At 42.1% G+C, this 21,128-nt stretch overlaps 1 protein-coding gene across 1 annotated transcript; it reads left to right on the plus strand.

The window, feature by feature from the left end:
- The first annotated feature begins 11,685 nt into the window (after window positions 1-11,685).
- LOC106572863 (amphoterin-induced protein 1-like) lies at window positions 11,686-19,995 on the plus strand. Its single transcript, XM_014147405.3, has 5 exons — window positions 11,686-12,398; window positions 12,665-13,246; window positions 13,653-13,835; window positions 15,707-16,195; window positions 18,013-19,995. Exons 2-5 carry the CDS (start codon window positions 12,782-12,784, stop codon window positions 18,400-18,402), a joined length of 1,527 nt encoding a protein of 508 aa, XP_014002880.1. The 5' UTR covers window positions 11,686-12,398; window positions 12,665-12,781; the 3' UTR covers window positions 18,403-19,995.
- Window positions 19,996-21,128: the final 1,133 nt, after the last annotated feature.

Below are 21,128 nucleotides of genomic sequence, written 5' to 3' on the forward strand. Positions count from 1 at the left end.
TTATCTTTCAAAACGAACATACAAAATAACAAAAACACGAACGATCAACAAAAACAGTCTGGTAAGGCACAAGGCGAAACACAGAACAATCACCCACAAATCACACATACAAACACACCCTAATATATGGAACTCTCAATCAAAGGCAGATAGACAACACCTGCCTTCAACTGAGAGTCCCAACCCCAATCAACCAAACATAGAAACACACAACCTAGACTAACCATAGAATACTAAACATAAACCAAAACCCGGAATTACTAAATCAAACACCCTTTACACAAAACACACCACCCCGAACCACATAAAACAAATACCCCCTGCCACGCCCTGACCAAACTACAAAACAATTAACCTTATATACTGGCCAGGACGTGACAGTTTTGGTCCACTCCTTACGACAATTGTGACAGTCTGTGTTCTACTGAGGATGGGCCTCTATGAGATAGCACTGACAGAGGAGATTTACGATGTCTTTGGGTGATAAAACCTAAAGAGCATTCCAGAGAACATGAGCTAATGGTTCTGTTCTATACCGTACCAGGGAGAGATGGTTCTAGTTTGGAGTAGGAGGACCAGACACTGGTCTAAACAATGAAAACTGTTGACACAGCAGTAACTGTCTGCTATGTATTATAGATATCTTTCATACAAATCTTAACCTTATGACCCATTCTATGTATCTGTTGTTCGTCATATAGGTTGAGAGGGGTGTATCTTGGCTATAAAAGATCTGTGTACTTTTGTGTTGTGACTTTCAATGGTTCATTAGAAATGGCGCATCATTGAAAGTCAGTGCTATTGCAAATCTCTTATTATTAAAGATGTAGTTTAAGTATAACTCTGACTGGTGTGTGAAGTTGGTTCCTCCTCATTTGGTAATACAGAAATTAGTCACCACAGAGACTGCTGTAGAGCTCATCACTCCCCCTAACTGGGAGGGGGCCAGAGACAATTACTCGATGCCAACACATCTTTCTAGCTGATTTACACACTGAAGCTATGTTGCGCTTGGTGACCTCTGACTGTTTCATCCTAACATTGTTGGTGCCGATGTGGATAACAATATCTCTATACTCTCTACACTTGCCAGTTTTAGCTTTAGCCAGCACCGTCTTCAGATTAGCCGTCGGTAGCCCTGCCCCCTGGTAAACAGTGTATGATCGCTAGATGATTAGTTTTAAGTCTAATGCTGCGGGTAATGGAGTCGCCAATGACTAGGGTTTTCAATTTGTCAGAGCTAATGGTGGGAGGCTTCGGCGTCTCAGACCTCGTGACGGGAGGAGTAGAGACCAGAGAAGGCTCGGCCTCTGACTCCGACTCGCTGCTTAATGGGGAGAACCGGTTGAAAGTTTCTGTCGGCTGAATGAGCGACACCAGTTGAGCATTCCTACAGCATTTCCCTCCAGAAGCCATGAGAAAATTGTCCGGCTGCGGGGACTGTGCGAGGGGATTTATATTACTATCTGTACTTACTAGTGGCACAGACGCTGTTTCATCCTTTCATACACTGAAATTACCCTTGCCTAACGATTGCGTCTGAAGCTGGGCTTGCAGCACAGCTATCCTCGCCATAAGGTGATCGTTCTCCTGTATATTATGAGTACAGCGACTGCAATTAGAAGGCATCATGTTAATTTTACTACTTAGCTTCGGCTGGTAGAGGTCCTGACGAACCACGTCCAGATAAACGTCAGGAGTGAAAGAATTGAATGAAAAAAGTCGAGCGAGGGTAAAAATATAAACAGTAATTAAAAAGTAAAAAAATGTAAATTGGCAGGTAACAAAGTAAGGTTAGTGTAACGGTTGTCGTCGGATAAAGCGGACCAAGACGCAGCGGGGAAATGTGCACTCATCTTCTTTTTTTATTTAGTTGGCAAAGAAGGTGAAACCACAAATAAACACTTACACAAAAAGAAACAACGACGAATAACAGTCCTGTAAGGCTTGAAGCTACACACAGAAACAATCTCCCACCAAAACACTAATACAAACACATACCTATATATAGGACTCTCAATCAGAGGCAACTAAAAACACCTGCCTCCAATTGAGAGTCCAACACCCAATTACCTAGACATAGAAATACTAAACTAGAGAGAACATAGAAATCCAAATAACATAGAACATAACCCAAAACCCGGAAATAATAAATCAAACACCCTTCTAAACAAACCACCACCCCGAACCACATAAAACAAATAGCCCCTGCCACATCCTGACCAAACTACAATACAAATAACCCCTATTACTGGTCAGGACGTGACAGTTAGCAACAAACCGCACAGCAGCATGTAAACAAGTCTACAAGTTGTTGACCCTCGAGAGATTAATTCATTATAGGATCTCTGTAAAACAGACAGATCATGATATTGTCTTCAAGGTGCTTTACAGACAGGTTTGAAGAGTACTTGTAAACAACTCATGATGCTAAGGCCTTTATGCATGTCTCATAAAAATCTCAGACCTATGGCAGCAGCACTGTATGCTGGAACATTGTTAATGTATGAGACAACCCGTCTACCTAGTTTATGTAAATTCCAGATGACGACACCGATATGTGATGTACCACTCTTTGACAGCGTATCACATGACCACCTGTTGGGGGTCTGTCCTTGGCTTGGTGTAGTGCACGGTCTCTGATGTCAACACAGACATGGGTAGAACAACTCTACTTCAGTCTGTTGTTAAGCGATGAGAGAAGGGACATGCTAGGGATAACAAACTAAATTGTTTGTGTAGTAGTAGTTTCATCGTTATCTGGTACACGAAGAGCAAAGGGAAGTGAAGTGGACCAATGCTGTACTGTTAGTTACTAGGCAAAGCTGTCCTCATCACAGCAGGTAACAGAGAGTCGAACTGAACATTAATCACATTGAGCTGTATGAAAAAATAGTCAACACCCCTGACACGGACAGCGACAGAATCATAATTCAGACGTTCAGCACAACAGGCCTGCGGACAGCAAATATCTCAGGGGCGTCGCTGCAGAGACTAAAGTTATTTTTATAGTCGATGCGACCCAATCCAGCATCCATAGCCTTGCCAAATAAAGCCCAGTATAACAGTATTAAGAATTCAACAAGCTCATCAAAGCTGGTGGTGGATGACCCAACCTGCCTGGATAAGATTACCAGGTTTCCCTGCTCTGTGGCTCGGTGCCTCCATCCATCCAGTGAATGTGATTGTAACTGTGTTGTGGCTGTGTTATGACTGTGTTGTGGCTGTGTTGTGGCTGTGTTGTGGTTGTGTTGTGACTGTGTTGTGGGTGTGCTGTGACTGTGTTGTGGCTGTGTTATGACTGTGTTGTGGCTGTGTTGTGACTGTGTTGTGGCTGTGTTATGACTGTGTTGTGGCTGTGTTGTGACTGTGATGTGGTTGTGATGTGGCTGTGATGTGGCTGTGATGTGGCTGTGTTGTGGCTGTGTTGTGGCTGTGTTGTGGCTGTGTTGTGACTGTGTTGTGGCTGTGTTGTGGCTGTGTTGTGGCTGTGTTGTGGCTGTGTTGTGACGCTGTTGTGTGCTAGCCTGGATTTCAACTGAATTGCTCTGCTTAACTATTCACTTTGAAGTGAAACAATAGTGAAACAGAGCACTTCAGTTTGGATCCAGTCGACAACCCTCCGGGCTGTGAATGTGAGTGAAATCGTTGGTGGGTGGTTGTGGTTTATTGTGTTTGCATAAGCCATGCAGGAGTAAGCGACAGGTTCCCTCCCTCCCTCCCTCTACTGCTCCTTCCCTCCCTCCCTCCCTCCCTCCCTCCCTTGCCTGCCTGCCTGCCTGCCTGCCTGCCTGCCTGCCTGCCTGCCTGCCTGCCTGCCTGCCTGCCTCGCCCCTCCCCTCCCTCCCTCCCTCCCTCCCCCTCCCTCCCTCCCTCCCTCCCTCCCTCCCTCCCTCCCTCCCTCCCTGACAGCCTCCATCCATCCCTCCCTGCCTCCCTCCCTGCCTCCCTCTTTCCCTCCCTCCTGCCTGCCTGTTTGTCTGACTGTCTGCCTCGCTGCCTGTCTGTCTGTCTGACGGCCTCCATCCCTCCCTGCCTCCCTCTTTCCCTCCCTCCAAGACTGTGTGTGCGTGTGTGTGTGTGTGTGTTGTCATCCTCAACACAGAGCACTGCTGGAAAGGACTAAGCTACAAATCCCTTCAAAGACAGACAGGACCAGTCATCACAGGATAAATACTAACTGAGATCAACAGGGCCAGTCATCACAGGGTAAATACTAACTGAGATCAACAGGGCCAGTCATCACAGGATAAATACTAACTGAGATCAACAGGACCAGTCATCACAGGATAAATACTAACTGAGATCAACAGGGCCAGTCATCACAGGGTAAATACTAACTGAGATCAACAGGACCAGTCATCACAGGATAAATACTAACTGAGATCAACAGGGCCAGTCATCACAGGGTAAATACTAACTGAGATCAACAGGACCAGTCATCACAGGATAAATACTAACTGAGATCAACAGGACCAGTCATCACAGGGTAAATACTAACTGAGATCAACAGGACCAGTCATCACAGGATAAATACTAACTGAGATCAACAGGGCCAGTCATCACAGGGTAAATACTAACTGAGATCAACAGGACCAGTCATCACAGGATAAATACTAACTGAGATCAACAGGACCAGTCATCACAGGGTAAATACTAACTGAGATCAACAGGACCAGTCATCACAGGGTAAATACTAACTGAGATCAACAGGACCAGTCATCACAGGATAAATACTAACTGAGGTTAACAGGACCAGTCATCACAGGGTAAATACTAACTGAGATCAACAGGACCAATCATCACAGGATAAATACTAACTGAGATCAACAGGACCAGTCATCACAGGGTAAATACTAACTGATATCAACAGGACCAATCATCACAGGATAAATACTAACTGAGATCAACAGGACCAGTCATCACAGGGTAAATACTAACTGAGATCAACAGGACCAGTCATCACAGGATAAATACTAACTGAGATCAACAGGACCAGTCATCACAGGATAAATACTAACTGAGATCAACAGGACCAGTCATCACAGGATAAATACTAACTGAGATCAACAGGACCAGTCATCACAGGATAAATACTAACTGAGATCAACAGGGCCAGTCATCACAGGGTAAATACTAACTGAGATCAACAGGACCAGTCATCACAGGATAAATACTAACTGAGATCAACAGGACCAGTCATCACAGGATAAATACTAACTGAGATCAACAGGACCAGTCATCACAGGATAAATACTAACTGAGATCAACAGGACCAGTCAACAGGGCCAGTCATCACAGGGTAAATACTAACTGAGATCAACAGGACCAGTCATCACAGGATAAATACTAACTGAGATCAACAGGGCCAGTCATCACAGGATAAATACTAACTGAGATCAACAGGACCAGTCATCACAGGATAAATACTAACTGAGATCAACAGGACCAGTCATCACAGGATAAATACTAACTGAGATCAACAGGACCAGTCATCACAGGATAAATACTAACTGAGATCAACAGGACCAGTCATCACAGGATAAATACTAACTGAGATCAACAGGACCAGTCATCACAGGATAAATACTAACTGAGATCAACAGGGCCAGTCATCACAGGATAAATACTAACTGAGATCAACAGGACCAGTCATCACAGGATAAATACTAACTGAGATCAACAGGGCCAGTCATCACAGGATAAATACTAACTGAGATCAACAGGACCAGTCATCACAGGATAAATACTAACTGAGATCAACAGGACCAGTCAACAGGGCCAGTCATCACAGGATAAATACTAACTGAGATCAACAGGACCAGTCATCACAGGATAAATACTAACTGAGATCAACAGGACCAGTCATCACAGGATAAATACTAACTGAGATCAACAGGGCCAGTCATCACAGGATAAATACTAACTGAGATCAACAGGACCAGTCATCACAGGATAAATACTAACTGAGATCAACAGGACCAGTCATCACAGGGTAAATACTAACTGAGATCAACAGGACCAGTCATCACAGGGTAAATACTAACTGAGATCAACAGGACCAGTCATCACAGGGTAAATACTAACTGAGATCAACAGGACCAGTCATCACAGGATAAATACTAACTGAGATCAACAGGACCAGTCATCACAGGGTAAATACTAACTGAGATCAACAGGGCCAGTCATCACAGGGTAAATACTAACTGAGATCAACAGGACCAGTCATCACAGGATAAATACTAACTGAGATCAACAGGACCAGTCATCACAGGGTAAATACTAACTGAGATCAACAGGACCAGTCATCACAGGGTAAATACTAACTGAGATCAACAGGACCAGTCAACACAGGATAAATACTAACTGAGATCAACAGGACCAGTCATCACAGGATAAATACTAACTGAGATCAACAGGACCAGTCATCACAGGGTAAATACTAACTGAGATCAACAGGACCAGTCATCACAGGATAAATACTAACTGAGATCAACAGGACCAGTCATCACAGGGTAAATACTAACTGAGATCAACAGGACCAGTCATCACAGGATAAATACTAACTGAGATCAACAGGGCCAGTCATCACAGGGTAAATACTAACTGAGATCAACAGGACCAATCATCACAGGGTAAATACTAACTGAGATCAACAGGACCAGTCATCACAGGGTAAATACTAACTGAGATCAACAGGACCAGTCATCACAGGATAAATACTAACTGAGATCAACAGGACCAGTCATCACAGGGTAAATACTAACTGAGATCAACAGGACCAGTCATCACAGGGTAAATACTAACTGAGATCAACAGGACCAGTCATCACAGGGTAAATACTAACTGAGATCAACAGGACCAGTCATCACAGGATAAATACTAACTGAGATCAACAGGACCAGTCATCACAGGATAAATACTAACTGAGATCAACAGGACCAGTCATCACAGGGTAAATACTAACTGAGATCAACAGGACCAGTCATCACAGGGTAAATACTAACTGAGATCAACAGGACCAGTCATCACAGGATAAATACTAACTGAGATCAACAGGACCAGTCATCACAGGGTAAATACTAACTGAGATCAACAGGACCAGTCATCACAGGGTAAATACTAACTGAGATCAACAGGACCAGTCATCACAGGGTAAATACTAACTGAGATCAACAGGACCAGTCATCACAGGGTAAATACTAACTGAGATCAACAGGACCAGTCATCACAGGATAAATACTAACTGAGATCAACAGGACCAGTCATCACAGGATAAATACTAACTGAGATCAACAGGACCAGTCAACAGGGCCAGTCATCACAGGGTAAATACTAACTGAGATCAACAGGGCCAGTCATCACAGGATAAATACTAACTGAGATCAACAGGGCCAGTCATCACAGGATAAATACTAACTGAGATCAACAGGACCAGTCATCACAGGATAAATACTAACTGAGATCAACAGGACCAGTCATCACAGGGTAAATACTAACTGAGATCAACAGGACCAGTCATCACAGGGTAAATACTAACTGAGATCAACAGGACCAGTCATCACAGGATAAATACTAACTGAGATCAACAGGACCAGTCATCACAGGATAAATACTAACTGAGATCAACAGGACCAGTCATCACAGGGTAAATACTAACTGAGATCAACAGGACCAGTCATCACAGGATAAATACTAACTGAGGTTAACAGGACCAGTCATCACAGGATAAATACTAACTGAGATCAACAGGGCCAGTCATCACAGGGTAAATACTAACTGAGATCAACAGGACCAGTCATCACAGGATAAATACTAACTGAGATCAACAGGACCAGTCAACAGGACCAGTAATCACAGGATAAATACTAACTGAGATCAACAGGACCAGTCATCACAGGATAAATACTAACTGAGATCAACAGGACCAGTCATCACAGGATAAATACTAACTGAGATCAACAGGACCAGTCATCACAGGATAAATACTAACTGAGATCAACAGGACCAATCATCACAGGGTAAATACTAACTGAGATCAACAGGACCAGTCATCACAGGATAAATACTAACTGAGATCAACAGGGCCAGTCATCACAGGGTAAATACTAACTGAGATCAACAGGACCAGTCATCACAGGGTAAATACTAACTGAGATCAACAGGACCAGTCATCACAGGATAAATACTAACTGAGATCAACAGGGCCAGTCATCACAGGATAAATACTAACTGAGATCAACAGGGCCAGTCATCACAGGGTAAATACTAACTGAGATCAACAGGGCCAGTCATCACAGGATAAATACTAACTGAGATCAACAGGACCAGTCATCACAGGGTAAATACTAACTGAGATCAACAGGACCAGTCATCACAGGGTAAATACTAACTGAGATCAACAGGACCAGTCATCACAGGGTAAATACTAACTGAGATCAACAGGACCAGTCATCACAGGGTAAATACTAACTGAGATCAACAGGACCAGTCATCACAGGATAAATACTAACTGAGATCAACAGGACCAGTCATCACAGGGTAAATACTAACTGAGATCAACAGGACCAGTCATCACAGGGTAAATACTAACTGAGATCAACAGGACCAGTCATCACAGGATAAATACTAACTGAGATCAACAGGACCAGTCATCACAGGGTAAATACTAACTGAGATCAACAGGACCAGTCAACAGGACCAGTCATCACAGGGTAAATACTAACTGAGATCAACAGGACCAATCATCACAGGGTAAATACTAACTGAGATCAACAGGACCAGTCATCACAGGGTAAATACTAACTGAGATCAACAGGACCAATCATCACAGGATAAATACTAACTGAGGTTAACAGGATATAAATTAGGTATACAATACAAGAAATGTTTATGTAATAATTACGACTGTGTTGTATGTGTTATGAAGTCCCTATGTAGGTACATCCTAAATAAGGTGTAGAATCTGAGTTTATGCATTGTTGGTAGGAATCAGCTTTGAGAGTGAGTCTGCGATAACGTCTCAGTCCTGCTGTGTGGTCACAAGTTTAAAAAAAGAAACAGAGAGATTGTATGACTGCAACAGCAGGTATCACCAGTCACCCTGAGAATGATTGACCGACGGGGTGATTTGCATTTCGTCGTTATATGTCTCTCTCACCACAGCCAATCAGAAGATGCAGATGCTCATTCTGTACCCATGAGTCTTGCTACTGTAGCTGTACATATGGCCACAGTTGATTCATATTATGGAAAGTGAATCGATCACAATTGATCACCCATCCTTTAGAACACGACAGGACATCAGAAAACAACAACAGAAAACAACAACAGAAAATAGAAAACAACAACAGAAAACAGAAAACAACAACAGAAAACAACAACAGAAAATAGAAAACAACAACAGAAAACAACAACAGAAAACAGAAAACAACAACAGAAAGCAACAACAGAAAATAGAAAACAACAACAGAAAGCAACAACAGAAAACAACAACAGAAAATAGAAAACAACAACAGAAAACAGAAAACAACAACAGAAAGCAACAACAGAAAATAGAAAACAACAACAGAAAGCAACAACAGAAAACAGAAAACAACAACAGAAAGCAACAACAGAAAACAGAAAGCAACAACAGAAAACAACAACAGAAAATAGAAAACAACAACAGAAAATAGAAAACAACAACAGAAAACAACAACAGAAAACAGAAAACAACAACAGAAAGCAACAACAGAAAGCAACAACAGAAAATAGAAAACAACAACAGAAAACAACAACAGAAAACAGAAAACAACAACAGAAAGCAACAACAGAAAATAGAAAACAACAACAGAAAGCAACAACAGAAAATAGAAAACAACAACAGAAAGCAACAACAGAAAACAACAATGCAAAAAGAAAAAACATCAGGGACAACAAAGATCATACCAGCAAGTCCAACTGAATATGTTTGAGTGCATGTATGGCACTATTTACGGTGTGTGTGTGTGTGTGTGTGTGTGTGTGTGTGTGTGTGTGTGTGTGTGTGTGTGTGTGTGTGTGTGTGTGTGTGTGTGTGTGTGTGTGTGTGTGTGTGTGTGTGTGTATATGTGTCCGTGTATGTGCACGTGTGCGCGTTTGAATGCAAGTGTGTGTATATGCATGTGTACACGCATACAAACACCTGCGCAAGATTTATATTGAAATTCATTGTGGAGAGCTCATTTATATATTTTGTATACTCCCCGTCAGCCCATTTTATAGGTAAACTACAGGGTAATGTAAAAGTAACATTTTTGAAAGATCCAATTCGTAATATTGTAAAGATTTTAGCCCAGAGAGTCCAATTTCTTTTTCAAATATAACCTTTATTTAACTAGGCAAGTCAGTTAAGAACAAATTCTTATTTTCAATGACGGCCTACACCGGACCCGGACGATGCTGGACCAATTGTGTGGCGCCCTATGGGATTCCAAATCACAGCCGAGACATTGCAGGGACCTAGCTTGCAGACTTAATATAAAACTTGAGTCATCGACATACATGGACACCTTTGTTTTTAAGCCTTGGATTTCTAATACTCTAATGTTATTATCGGATTTAAATAGCTAGCATTTCAAATAGATGTGGTGACAGCGGACACCCTTGTTTAACTCCTCTTTACAATTCAAAACTCTTTAAGAAGTAGCCACTATGTACTGTTGTTTTATATGGACTGGTTCTTTATATTTGCCATCACTGTCTTGTTTTAATAATAGAGAAATCAGACCTTCCTGCTGAGTACCTGACAGACTACCATTTCTATAGGAGTAGTTAAAACAAGCCAACAATGGGGCTTTTAGTATATAAAAAAGTATTGATATACATCTACTAGTATGCCATCAAGCCCTGTGGGTTTTCCAGACTGAAAGGATTTAATAGCCTCCAAAAGTTATTCCTTTGTAATTTGGCCTTCGCACTGATCTATTTGTACGTTTGTTAGTTTTCAAAAAAAAATATTATTTGGAAAGAAATCCTTACAGTTATCGGCATTCAGAGGGTAAGATGGAAAAAAAACTTCTGCTTAAAATATTTAGCTTCCTCTTTTAAAAAATCAGAGATGACTCCATCTTTAGTGGTCAAAAGACTATTTAGTTGTAGTCACGAACCGGTTACCTATAACTACAAACATAGTTATGTTTTTGGGTTATTACAAATGTATTAACTTATTTCCAGATACCTTCAAAGAGAAAATGGTACCCGCTTGCTCTAATTGCATAGTACCTCACCTGTTCTCCTTTTTGTTTTGTCAAGTTTTCTGCATTAACTCTGTGAATTAGGCTACAGGGGTACATTTTTGGCTAGCTTGCTGGCTAATATAACTTAATATAGATAGCTAACATTCTTTGATAACTGGTTAGAGGTCGCTATTTATTTCCAAAAATAAATAGTGGTTTAGTTTATTGATGCTTTAAATTAGGTGTTGATAGCAACTGGCTGACTCATGCGTAATGTGAGCAGGCTGGTAGGGTTAATGTTAGCACGCTAGTAGATCTAACGTCAGCAGGCTAGTTGGTTAGCAACCTTGCAAGTTGATTTGTAACAATAAATTCATAAAGTATTTGCTTGTGAGCTGGCTAAAAAAATCAAATTTAAACCAGTATTTATGAGTGCAAACGATTTGGTTTAATTTGAAGTTATACATTTGAAGTTATTCCTGTTGGAGTTTACATTATAGGGAATAGGCTGGCTTGCTGAGTCCTCAATAATAATAACTAGAAAAATAGAAAAGAGAGGAGTAACTTTGCATTGGGACTTTTGACGCGTATACTAATGCAAATCCATATGTTACATGTGGTTACCTTTAAGCCCTGATCCCAAAGACTCGACTACCCCCGCATGGATAAAAAGAGAACTGCTCATTTTCAGCCACTAATGAGGTTCATTTGAATTTCCTGAAGCATCATGAAAAATATCTGCGACAAAAGAGTGATCACGTTACGATCCGACATCTGTACCTTTAAAAAAAATACATCATACCTGGACCCATAGCCTATTTATCCCAGTCATTCATCAATTCAGGTTGGGTGAGTGACGCCGGTCCAAGGGCATGTGTTCTTTGATCTTCGCGTAATCTTATCCTTGCGTAATTTTATCCTTGCATAATTTTATCATTGCATAATTTTATCCTTGCGTAATCTTCTATGGAGATTTGGATAGGGTGCAGAGGAGTGTTTTGTTTGAAGCTGGACTATAGGCGAGGAAGAATTTCTCCTCTCTGTCTCTCTGCATCCCGTTTGTTGTCCTTACATTGGAGAGACTATTACTGTACGGACTAAAACGAAGTGCAAATTATAAACAGACGTGTCTGATTTGGTAGCGGATGGATTTCATTTCAGAGAATGATTGAGGATGGCTAAATCTGATCTGACGTTAAGGTAGGATACATTCTGTATTATTATCATGCTGTTTTGGAGCAAATGGAATGCTGTAGAAACTAATCAAATGAAAAATATATATATTTGTTAAAATCTGAACGCATGCAAATATAATTGTTTCTCATAGTGATTGTGTGTGTGTGACTGAATGTATTTTAGGGGATATACTTCCACTCTATCAGGCATGTAACCATGACGATATCCTCTCCTGTCCAACAGCCATGTCTCTGTTTCCAACAACAATAGTCTGTTTGCTTTTCTTTCAGACCTCAATTAAGCGATGCCTGGGATTCCACCAGCTGCTGCTCCATGCTGTGTAGAAAAAGACCCATAATACAGGAAGTTCTGCTCCTTTAATAACAACACACCGACCGTCTCCTAGTATGTTGCCTCCACGTAGGGCAGGCGCCCTGCCGGAGCCCTCTCCCTCTCCTTCTCTCAGCCTGAGGAGGATCCATGTTCGATGGGCCTTGTACCTCTTCCTCTACCTGGCCCTCCTCTGGTTCCCGTCTGGGGCGGTAGCTTCAACCCTCAACTGCCACAAGACCTGCATCTGTGCCAGTAATATCGTGAGCTGTTCCAAGATGAACCTGACAACGGTGCCGACTGGCCTGCCTCTCTACACGGCCGTCCTGGACCTCAGCTACAACGACGTCTCCCGGCTGAGGGCTGAGTGGACCACGGTGAAACTCATCAAACTCCACAACCTCCTACTCAGTCACAACGGCCTTCACTTCCTCTCCTCTGAAGCCTTCGTCTACATCAAACATCTGCGCTACCTGGACCTGTCCTCCAACAACTTGCGACAGCTGGACGAGTTCATCTTCGAGCCGCTGGGGCAGCTGGAGGTGAGAGACAGAGAGAGAGAGAGAGAGAGAGAGAGAGAGAGAGAGAGAGATTAGAGAGAGACAGAGAGAGAGAGCAAGAAATGAGGGATTAGAGAGAGACTGAGAAATAGGTAGACAGAGAGAGGGGGAGATTGAGAGAGACAGAGAGATTTTTTAAACTATTTGCACATAATTATAACACTGTATGTAGACATAATATGACATTTAAAATGTTTCTATTCCTTTGAAACTTGTGAGTGTAATGTTTACTGTTCATTTTTGATTGTTTATTTCACTTTAGTTAATTATCTATTTCACTTGCTTTTACTGTTTCATTATTATAACGCCACACACATTAACTGGTATTTGCAAGCAACTACACAATTCAGGTTTAAAACACACATGGTTCATTTCTCCATATTCCCAGGTGCTGTTGCTGTACAACAACCGTATATCTCAGATTGACCGCTCAGCCTTCCAGGGTCTCCACAGCCTGCAGAAACTCTACCTGTCCCAGAACAAGATCTCACGCTTCCCCCTGGAACTGGTCAAAGACAAGACCCGCCTGGAGAAACTCAGCCTGATGGACATCTCCTCCAACAGGATCAAGGTATAAGACTGTCTGTCTGTCTGTCTGTCTGTCTGTCTGTCTGTCTGTCTGTCTGTCTGTCTGTCTGTGCGTGCGTGCGTGCGTCTATAATGTTTTTTATACCTTTATTGTGTTTACTTGACCTAACCATGATGTTGACCTTGCAGACTGCAGTGTGTGTTACTACAGCACTATTATGACCTTAGGATGTTATTCCTGTTATGACTTTAGGATGTTATTCCTGTTATGACTTTAGGATTTTATTCCTGTTATGACTTTAGGATGTTATTCCTGTTATGACTTTAGGATGTTATTCCTGTTATGACTTTAGGATGTTATTCCTGTTATGACTTTAGGATGTTATTCCTGTTATGACTTTAGGATGTTATTCCTGTTATGACTTTAGGATTTTATTCCTGTTATGACTTTAGGATGTTATTCCTGTTATGACTTTAGGATGTTATTCCTGTTATGACTTTAGGATGTTATTCCTGTTATGACTTTAGGATGTTATTCCTGTTATGACTTTAGGATTTTATTCCTGTTATGACTTTAGGATGTTATTCCTGTTATGACTTTAGGATGTTATTCCTGTTATGACTTTAGGATGTTATTCCTGTTATGACTTTAGGATGTTATTCCTGTTATGACTTTAGGATGTTATTCCTGTTATGACTTTAGGATGTTATTCCTGTTATGACTTTAGGATGTTATTCCTGTTATGACTTTAGGATTTTATTCCTGTTATGACTTTAGGATGTTATTCCTGTTATGACTTTAGGATGTTATTCCTGTTATGACTTTAGGATGTTATTCCTGTTATGACTTTAGGATTTTATTCCTGTTATGACTTTAGGATTTTATTCCTGTTATGACTTTAGGATGTTATTCCTGTTATGACTTTAGGATGTTATTCCTGTTATGACTTTAGGATGTTATTCCTGTTATGACTTTAGGATTTTATTCCTGTTATGACTTTAGGATTTTATTCCTGTTATGACTTTAGGATTTTATTCCTGTTATGACTTTAGGATGTTATTCCTGTTATGACTTTAGGATTTTATTCCTGTTATGACTTTAGGATTTTATTCCTGTTATGACTTTAGGATTTTATTCCTGTTATGACTTTAGGATGTTATTCCTGTTATGACTTTAGGATTTTATTCCTGTTATGACTTTAGGATGTTATTCCTGTTATGACTTTAGGATGTTATTCCTGTTATGACTTTAGGATGTTATTCCTGTTATGACTTTAGGATTTTATTCCTGTTATGACTTTAGGATTTTATTCCTGTTATGACTTTAGGATGTTATTCCTGTTATGACTTTAGGATGTTATTCCTGTTATGACTTTAGGATGTTATTCCTGTTATGACTTTAGGATGTTATTCCTGTTATGACTTTAGGATGTTATTCCTGTTATGACTTTAGGATGTTATTCCTGTTATGACTTTAGGATGTTATTCCTGTTATGACTTTAGGATGTTATTCCTGTTATGACTTTAGGATTTTATTCCTGTTATGACTTTAGGATGTTATTCCTGTTATGACTTTAGGATGTTATTCCTGTTATGACTTTAGGATGTTATTCCTGTTATGACTTTAGGATGTTATTCCTGTTATGACTTTAGGATGTTATTCCTGTTATGACTTTAGGATTTTATTCCTGTTATGACTTTAGGATTTTATTCCTGTTATGACTTTAGGATTTTATTCCTGTTATGACTTTAGGATTTTATTTATGTACCTGTGAGGTGTGAAACACCTTGAGATTTACCTGAATTCTAAAGTGTGCTGTGCAAATAAAATATATTATTATTATTAGGTCCCCCATGCATTACAAATGTCTATGTTATTATTATTATTGTTTGTCATAATGTCTGTATTATCAGGTCCCCCCCATCGAGGAGCTGCAGGTGCTGCCTGCCTGGATAAAGAATGGCCTCTACTTCCACAACAACCCTCTGATCTGTGACTGTAGCCTTTATAGTCTCCTGGCCCACTGGCACATCCTCCGGCTCAACTCAGCCCTGGACTTTAAAGATGAGTACAGCTGCTATCTCCCCGGGCCCCAGAAAAGCAGGGTGGGGGTCTTCGACCTCAACAGAGACTATATGAACTGTAGTACGTTCTACGAGGCGGACGAGGAAGCTTGGCTGGAACAGACGCTGATATTGCGCTGTGATACTAAACACAGGGATCTGTCTAAGACCTGGGTGATGCCTGGTGATGTAGTGGTGACGGAAGGGCTTAATCAGACAGCCAAGGTACTTCCTGACGGTAGTCTCCAGATCGGCCCGGTGAAGCCGGACGACTCGGGGACGTATACGTGCTACGCTGTGAGCGAAGCCCTCAACGAGACGATCTACGTGCTGCTCAAGGTGTTTACGGTTCTGTAATGTGTTCGCTGTGTGTTGTGATGTTGTACGTACAGTAATCCTGTGACATCTTTATTTCCCCTTGGGGATCGATAAAGGTACAGTGGTAAGAAACAGTAATGTGTACCCTTTGGAATTACCTGGATTTCCTCATAAATTGGTCATCAAATTTGATCTGATCTTCATCTAAGTCACAACAATAGACAAACATAGTGTGCTTAAACTAATAACACACAAATTATTGTGTTTTTCTTGTCTATGTTGAATACATCATTTAAACATTCACAGTGTAGGTTGTAAAATGTATGTGAACCCCAAGCCTAATGACTTCTCCAAAAGATAATTGGAGTCAGGAGTCAGCTAACCTGGAGTCCAATCAATGAGACGAGATTGGAGATGTTGGTTAGAGATGCCTTGCCCTATAAAAAAACACTCACAAAATGTAAGTTTGCTATTCATAAGAAGCATTGCCTGATGTGAACCATGCCTCGAACAAAAGAGATCTCAGAAGACCTAAGATCAAGAATTGTTGACTTGCATAAAGCTGGAAGGGTTACAAAAGTATCTCTAAAAGTCTTGATGTTCATCAGTCCACGGTAAGACAAATTGTCTATAAATGGAGAAAGTTCAGCACTGTTGCTACTCTCCCTAAGAGTGGCCGTCCTGCAAAGATGACTGCAAGAGCACAGCACAGAATGTTCAATGAGGTTAAGAAGAAACCTAGAGTGTCAGCTAAAGACTTGTAGAAATCTCTGGAAGATGCTAACATCTCTGTTGACGAGTCTACAATACGTAAAACACTAAACAATAATAGTGTTCATGGGAGGACACCATGGAAGAAGCCACTGCTGTCCCAAAAAAACATTGCTGCACATCTGAAGTTTGCAAAAGAGCACCTGGATGTCCCACAGCGCTACTGGCAAAATATTCTGTGGACAGATGAAACTACAGTTGAGTTGTTTGGAAGGAACACAACACTATGTGGAGAGAAAAAAAGGCATAGCACACCAACATCAAAACCTCATCCCAACTGTAAAGTATGGTGGAGGGAGCATCATAGTTTGGGGCTGCTTTGCTGCCTCAGGGCCTGGACAGCTTGCTATCCTCGACGGAAAAATGAATTCCCAAGTTTATCAAGACACTTTGCAGGAGAATGTAAGGCTATCTGTCCACCAGTTGAAGCTCAACAGAAGTTGGGTGATGCAACAGGACAACGACCCAAAACATAGAAGTAAATCAACAACAGAATGGCTTCAACAGAAGAAAATACGCCTTCTCGAGTGGCCCAGTCAGAGTCCTGATCTCAACCTGATTGAGATGCTGTGGCATGACCTCAAGAGAGCAGTTCACACCAGACATCCCAAGAATAGTGCTGAACTGAAACAGTTTTGTAAAGAGGAATGGTCCAAAATTCCTCCTGACCGTTGTGCAGGTCTGATCCACAACTACAGAAAGCATTTGGTTGAGGTTATTGCTGCCAAAGGAGGGTCAACCAGTTATTAAATCCAAGGGTTCACATACTTTTTCCACCCTGCACTGTGAATGTTTACCTGGTGTGTTCAATAAAGACATGAAAACGTATTATTGTTTGTGTGTTATTAGTTTAAGCAGACTGTGTTTGTCCATTGTTGTGACCTAGATGAAGATCAGATCAGATTTTATGACCAATTTATGCAGAAATCCAGGTAATTCCAAAGGGTTCACATACTTTTTCTTGCCAGTGTAAATTCAATTAAATTCAAATCTATTCTATACAATTCAATTTAGAGCGTCTGCAATATCTAAATTAAATTAAACTTAATTCCTATCAATTCCCAAAGGTACATAACTTCACGGAGAAGGGACATGGCGAGAACCTGAACACGGCCTACACCACCCTGGTGGGCTGCGTGACCAGTGTGGTCCTAGTGTTCATCTACCTGTACCTGACCCCCTGCCGATGCTTCTGCTGCCCCAAGAACAACCACCAGGATTCCTTCCACTCCTCCATGCTCAGCCATGAAGACCTGGCCAACAACACTGACCCAAGGCACGTGGCCTTCATCGACCCCAAGGAGCTTGGGCAGAACGGGAAGGTGAACCCCAGCGATATGGAGGGGGACCAGGGAGAGATGGATGAGGAGGGAGGGTTATTGGGGAATGGAAGGAGGAAGAAGTCTGTAGCTGAGTCTATTAGTTTGGTCTTCTCTGACACCCCCATAGTAGTCTGAGATGGTATGGACCGGAGAGCTCGGTGTACGCTGTGATGTGATTGGATGGATCAGTGATGTATGTGGTGTGATTGGATGAAACTGTGAATACTTCCTGGAGGAGGGAACTTGGACAGAAAGCCAATCACAGCTCCCCAAACTGACCAATGAGAAGCTTCAGGGGAGTGTTAAACACATGGCCTTTGTATCAACAAGGACAATTGACAATAGTCAGGACTGTTCCAGCATTTTATTTGTAGCACTTAAATATACAGTACATACTGTGAAATCCTGACAGAGTAGTGTAAGAGGAGACTATTCCTTCCTGTGATACAGTAATGGTGGAAGAGGATATCATGTTTGGACAGTATCAGTACTCAGGAAGACATTGACTGGTGGAGATACAGAGAATATGAGACGTGCACCATTTTAAACATTTAAAGAAAGGATATAAAATAGAAATGAACACGTTTGGGGAAATAAAACAGTTCATACATATGACATAATCAAGTCATGAACATGAGCCTTGTAGACTGACTCATATTTCTATTTACTGATAAGAGTAGACTAGCGTGAGCGTCTTCTGTAGACATTAGTACGTACACACGATAGCTATTCCCATAGAAATGGAATGACTTTATATTACTTCCTGACATGGGTACATTCAATATGGCCGTCAGTCCACCCATCATAGAACATTGACTTGGATGGGAATGTCTGTTCTAGTAATTCTATTTCTATGTATATACCCCTCCACCCCGACAGACAGGCCGACAGACAGGCCGACAGACAGGGAGACAGACAGGGAGACAGACAGGGAGACAGACAGGGAGACAGACAGGCCGACAGACAGGCCGACAGACAGGGAGACAGACAGGGAGACAGACAGGGAGACAGACAGGGAGACAGACAGGCCGACAGACAGGCCGACAGACAGGCCGACAGACAGGGAGACAGACAGGGAGACAGACAGGCCGACAGACAGGCCGACAGACAGGCCGACAGACAGGGAGACAGACAGGGAGACAGACAGGCCGACAGACAGGCCGACAGACAGGCCGACAGACAGGGAGACAGACAGGGAGACAGACAGGCCGACAGACAGGCCGACAGACAGGCCGACAGACAGGGAGACAGACAGGGAGACAGACAGGCCGACAGACAGGCCGACAGACAGGGAGACAGACAGGGAGACAGACAGGGAGACAGACAGGGAGACAGACAGGCCGACAGACAGGCCGACAGACAGGCCGACAGACAGGGAGACAGACAGGGAGACAGACAGGCCGACAGACAGGCCGACAGACAGGCCAACAGACAGGGAGACAGACAGGGAGACAGACAGGCCGACAGACAGGCCGACAGACAGGCCGACAGACAGGGAGACAGACAGGGAGACAGACAGGGAGACAGACAGGCCGACAGACAGGCCGACAGACAGGCCGACAGACAGGGAGACAGACAGGGAGACAGACAGGGAGACAGACAGGCCGACAGACAGGCCGACAGACAGGGAGACAGACAGGCCGACAGACAGGGAGACAGAGACAGAGACAGAGAGAGAGAGAGAGAGAGAGAGAGAGAGAGAGAGAGAGAGAGAGAGAGAGAGAGAGAGAGAGAGAGAGAGAGAGAGAGAGAGAGAGAGAGAGAGAGAGAGAGAGAGAGAGAGAGAGAGAGAGAGAGAGAGAGAGAGACGTCTTCAGAGTTGGCCAAACTCTCTATTACGTTTGCTACCAGCAGGTCATGAATAATCGTTACCAGTGAGTCAAACTGAAGAGGAGCAACATGTTATCAACAAGCGTCACCTTACAGCCCACAGACCAGACAGAGTGGGAACCAGGAAATGTGACTTCTATTCTACTCCCTCATAGTTAGGTCAGATAGTTATTTAGTGATAATGAGATAGCAACAGAGCACAATAGTGGAATAGAAGATCATTGTGGTTCACTTGATACTTGATTTAATTATGAATAGGTCAACTACTGTACGAAGACTACACCCTTGTTAAGCCATGCGTTCATATGATCTAACATGGAGAATTATAATCATCGTTAGGAAGAAGAAACAGTGGTATTTAAAAAAACAAATGTTGCTATGTTTTAAGAGGCAGTCACTAAGAGGTGAGATATTATACTGAAAAAAAAAATATATATATATATATATATAAACGCAACATGTAGAGCGTTGGCCCCTGTGTTTCATGAGCTGAAATAAAATGTTCCATAAGCACAGAAAGCTTGTTTCTCTAAAAAGTTGTGCACAAATTTGTTTCCATCCTTTTAGTGAGCATTTCTCCTTTGCCAAAATAATCTATCCACCTGACAGCATGATCATTACACAGTTGCACCTTGTGCTGGGGACAATAAAAGGCCACTCTAAAATGTGCAGTTTTGTTAGACAACACAATGCTACAGATGTCTCAAGTTTTGAGGAAGTGTGGAATAGGCATGCTGACTGCAGGAACGTCCACCAGTACTGTTACCAGAGACATTAATGTTAATTTCTCTACCATAATCCGCCTCCAAAAATCATTTTTGAGAATTTGGCAGTACGTCCAACCGACCTCACAACCGCAGACCACATGTAACCATGACAGCCCAGGATCTCTAAGTCCAGCTTCTTCACCTGCGGGATCGTCTGAGACCTGTCACAGTGAATGGCTCATCACGCTGGTCCCTGTCACAGTGAATGGCTTGAATAGTAGGTAAACACAGTCAGTCATTAGGACAGCTCATTATAGAACCACC

The sequence above is a fragment of the Salmo salar genome, chromosome 15, assembly GCF_965601325.2.
Source record: "Salmo salar chromosome 15, fSalSal1, whole genome shotgun sequence".
NCBI lineage: Eukaryota > Metazoa > Chordata > Actinopteri > Salmoniformes > Salmonidae > Salmo > Salmo salar.

Coding starts and splice junctions, on each gene's coding strand:
- LOC106572863 (XM_014147405.3), top strand. CDS start 12,782: ATGTTGCCTCCACGTAGGGCAGGCGCCCTGCCGGAGCCCTCTCCCTCT. Junction 13,836..15,706: donor TCTCCTCCAACAGGATCAAG/GTATAAGACTGT, acceptor CTGTATTATCAG/GTCCCCCCCATCGAGGAGCT. Junction 16,196..18,012: donor CGATCTACGTGCTGCTCAAG/GTGTTTACGGTT, acceptor CAATTCCCAAAG/GTACATAACTTCACGGAGAA.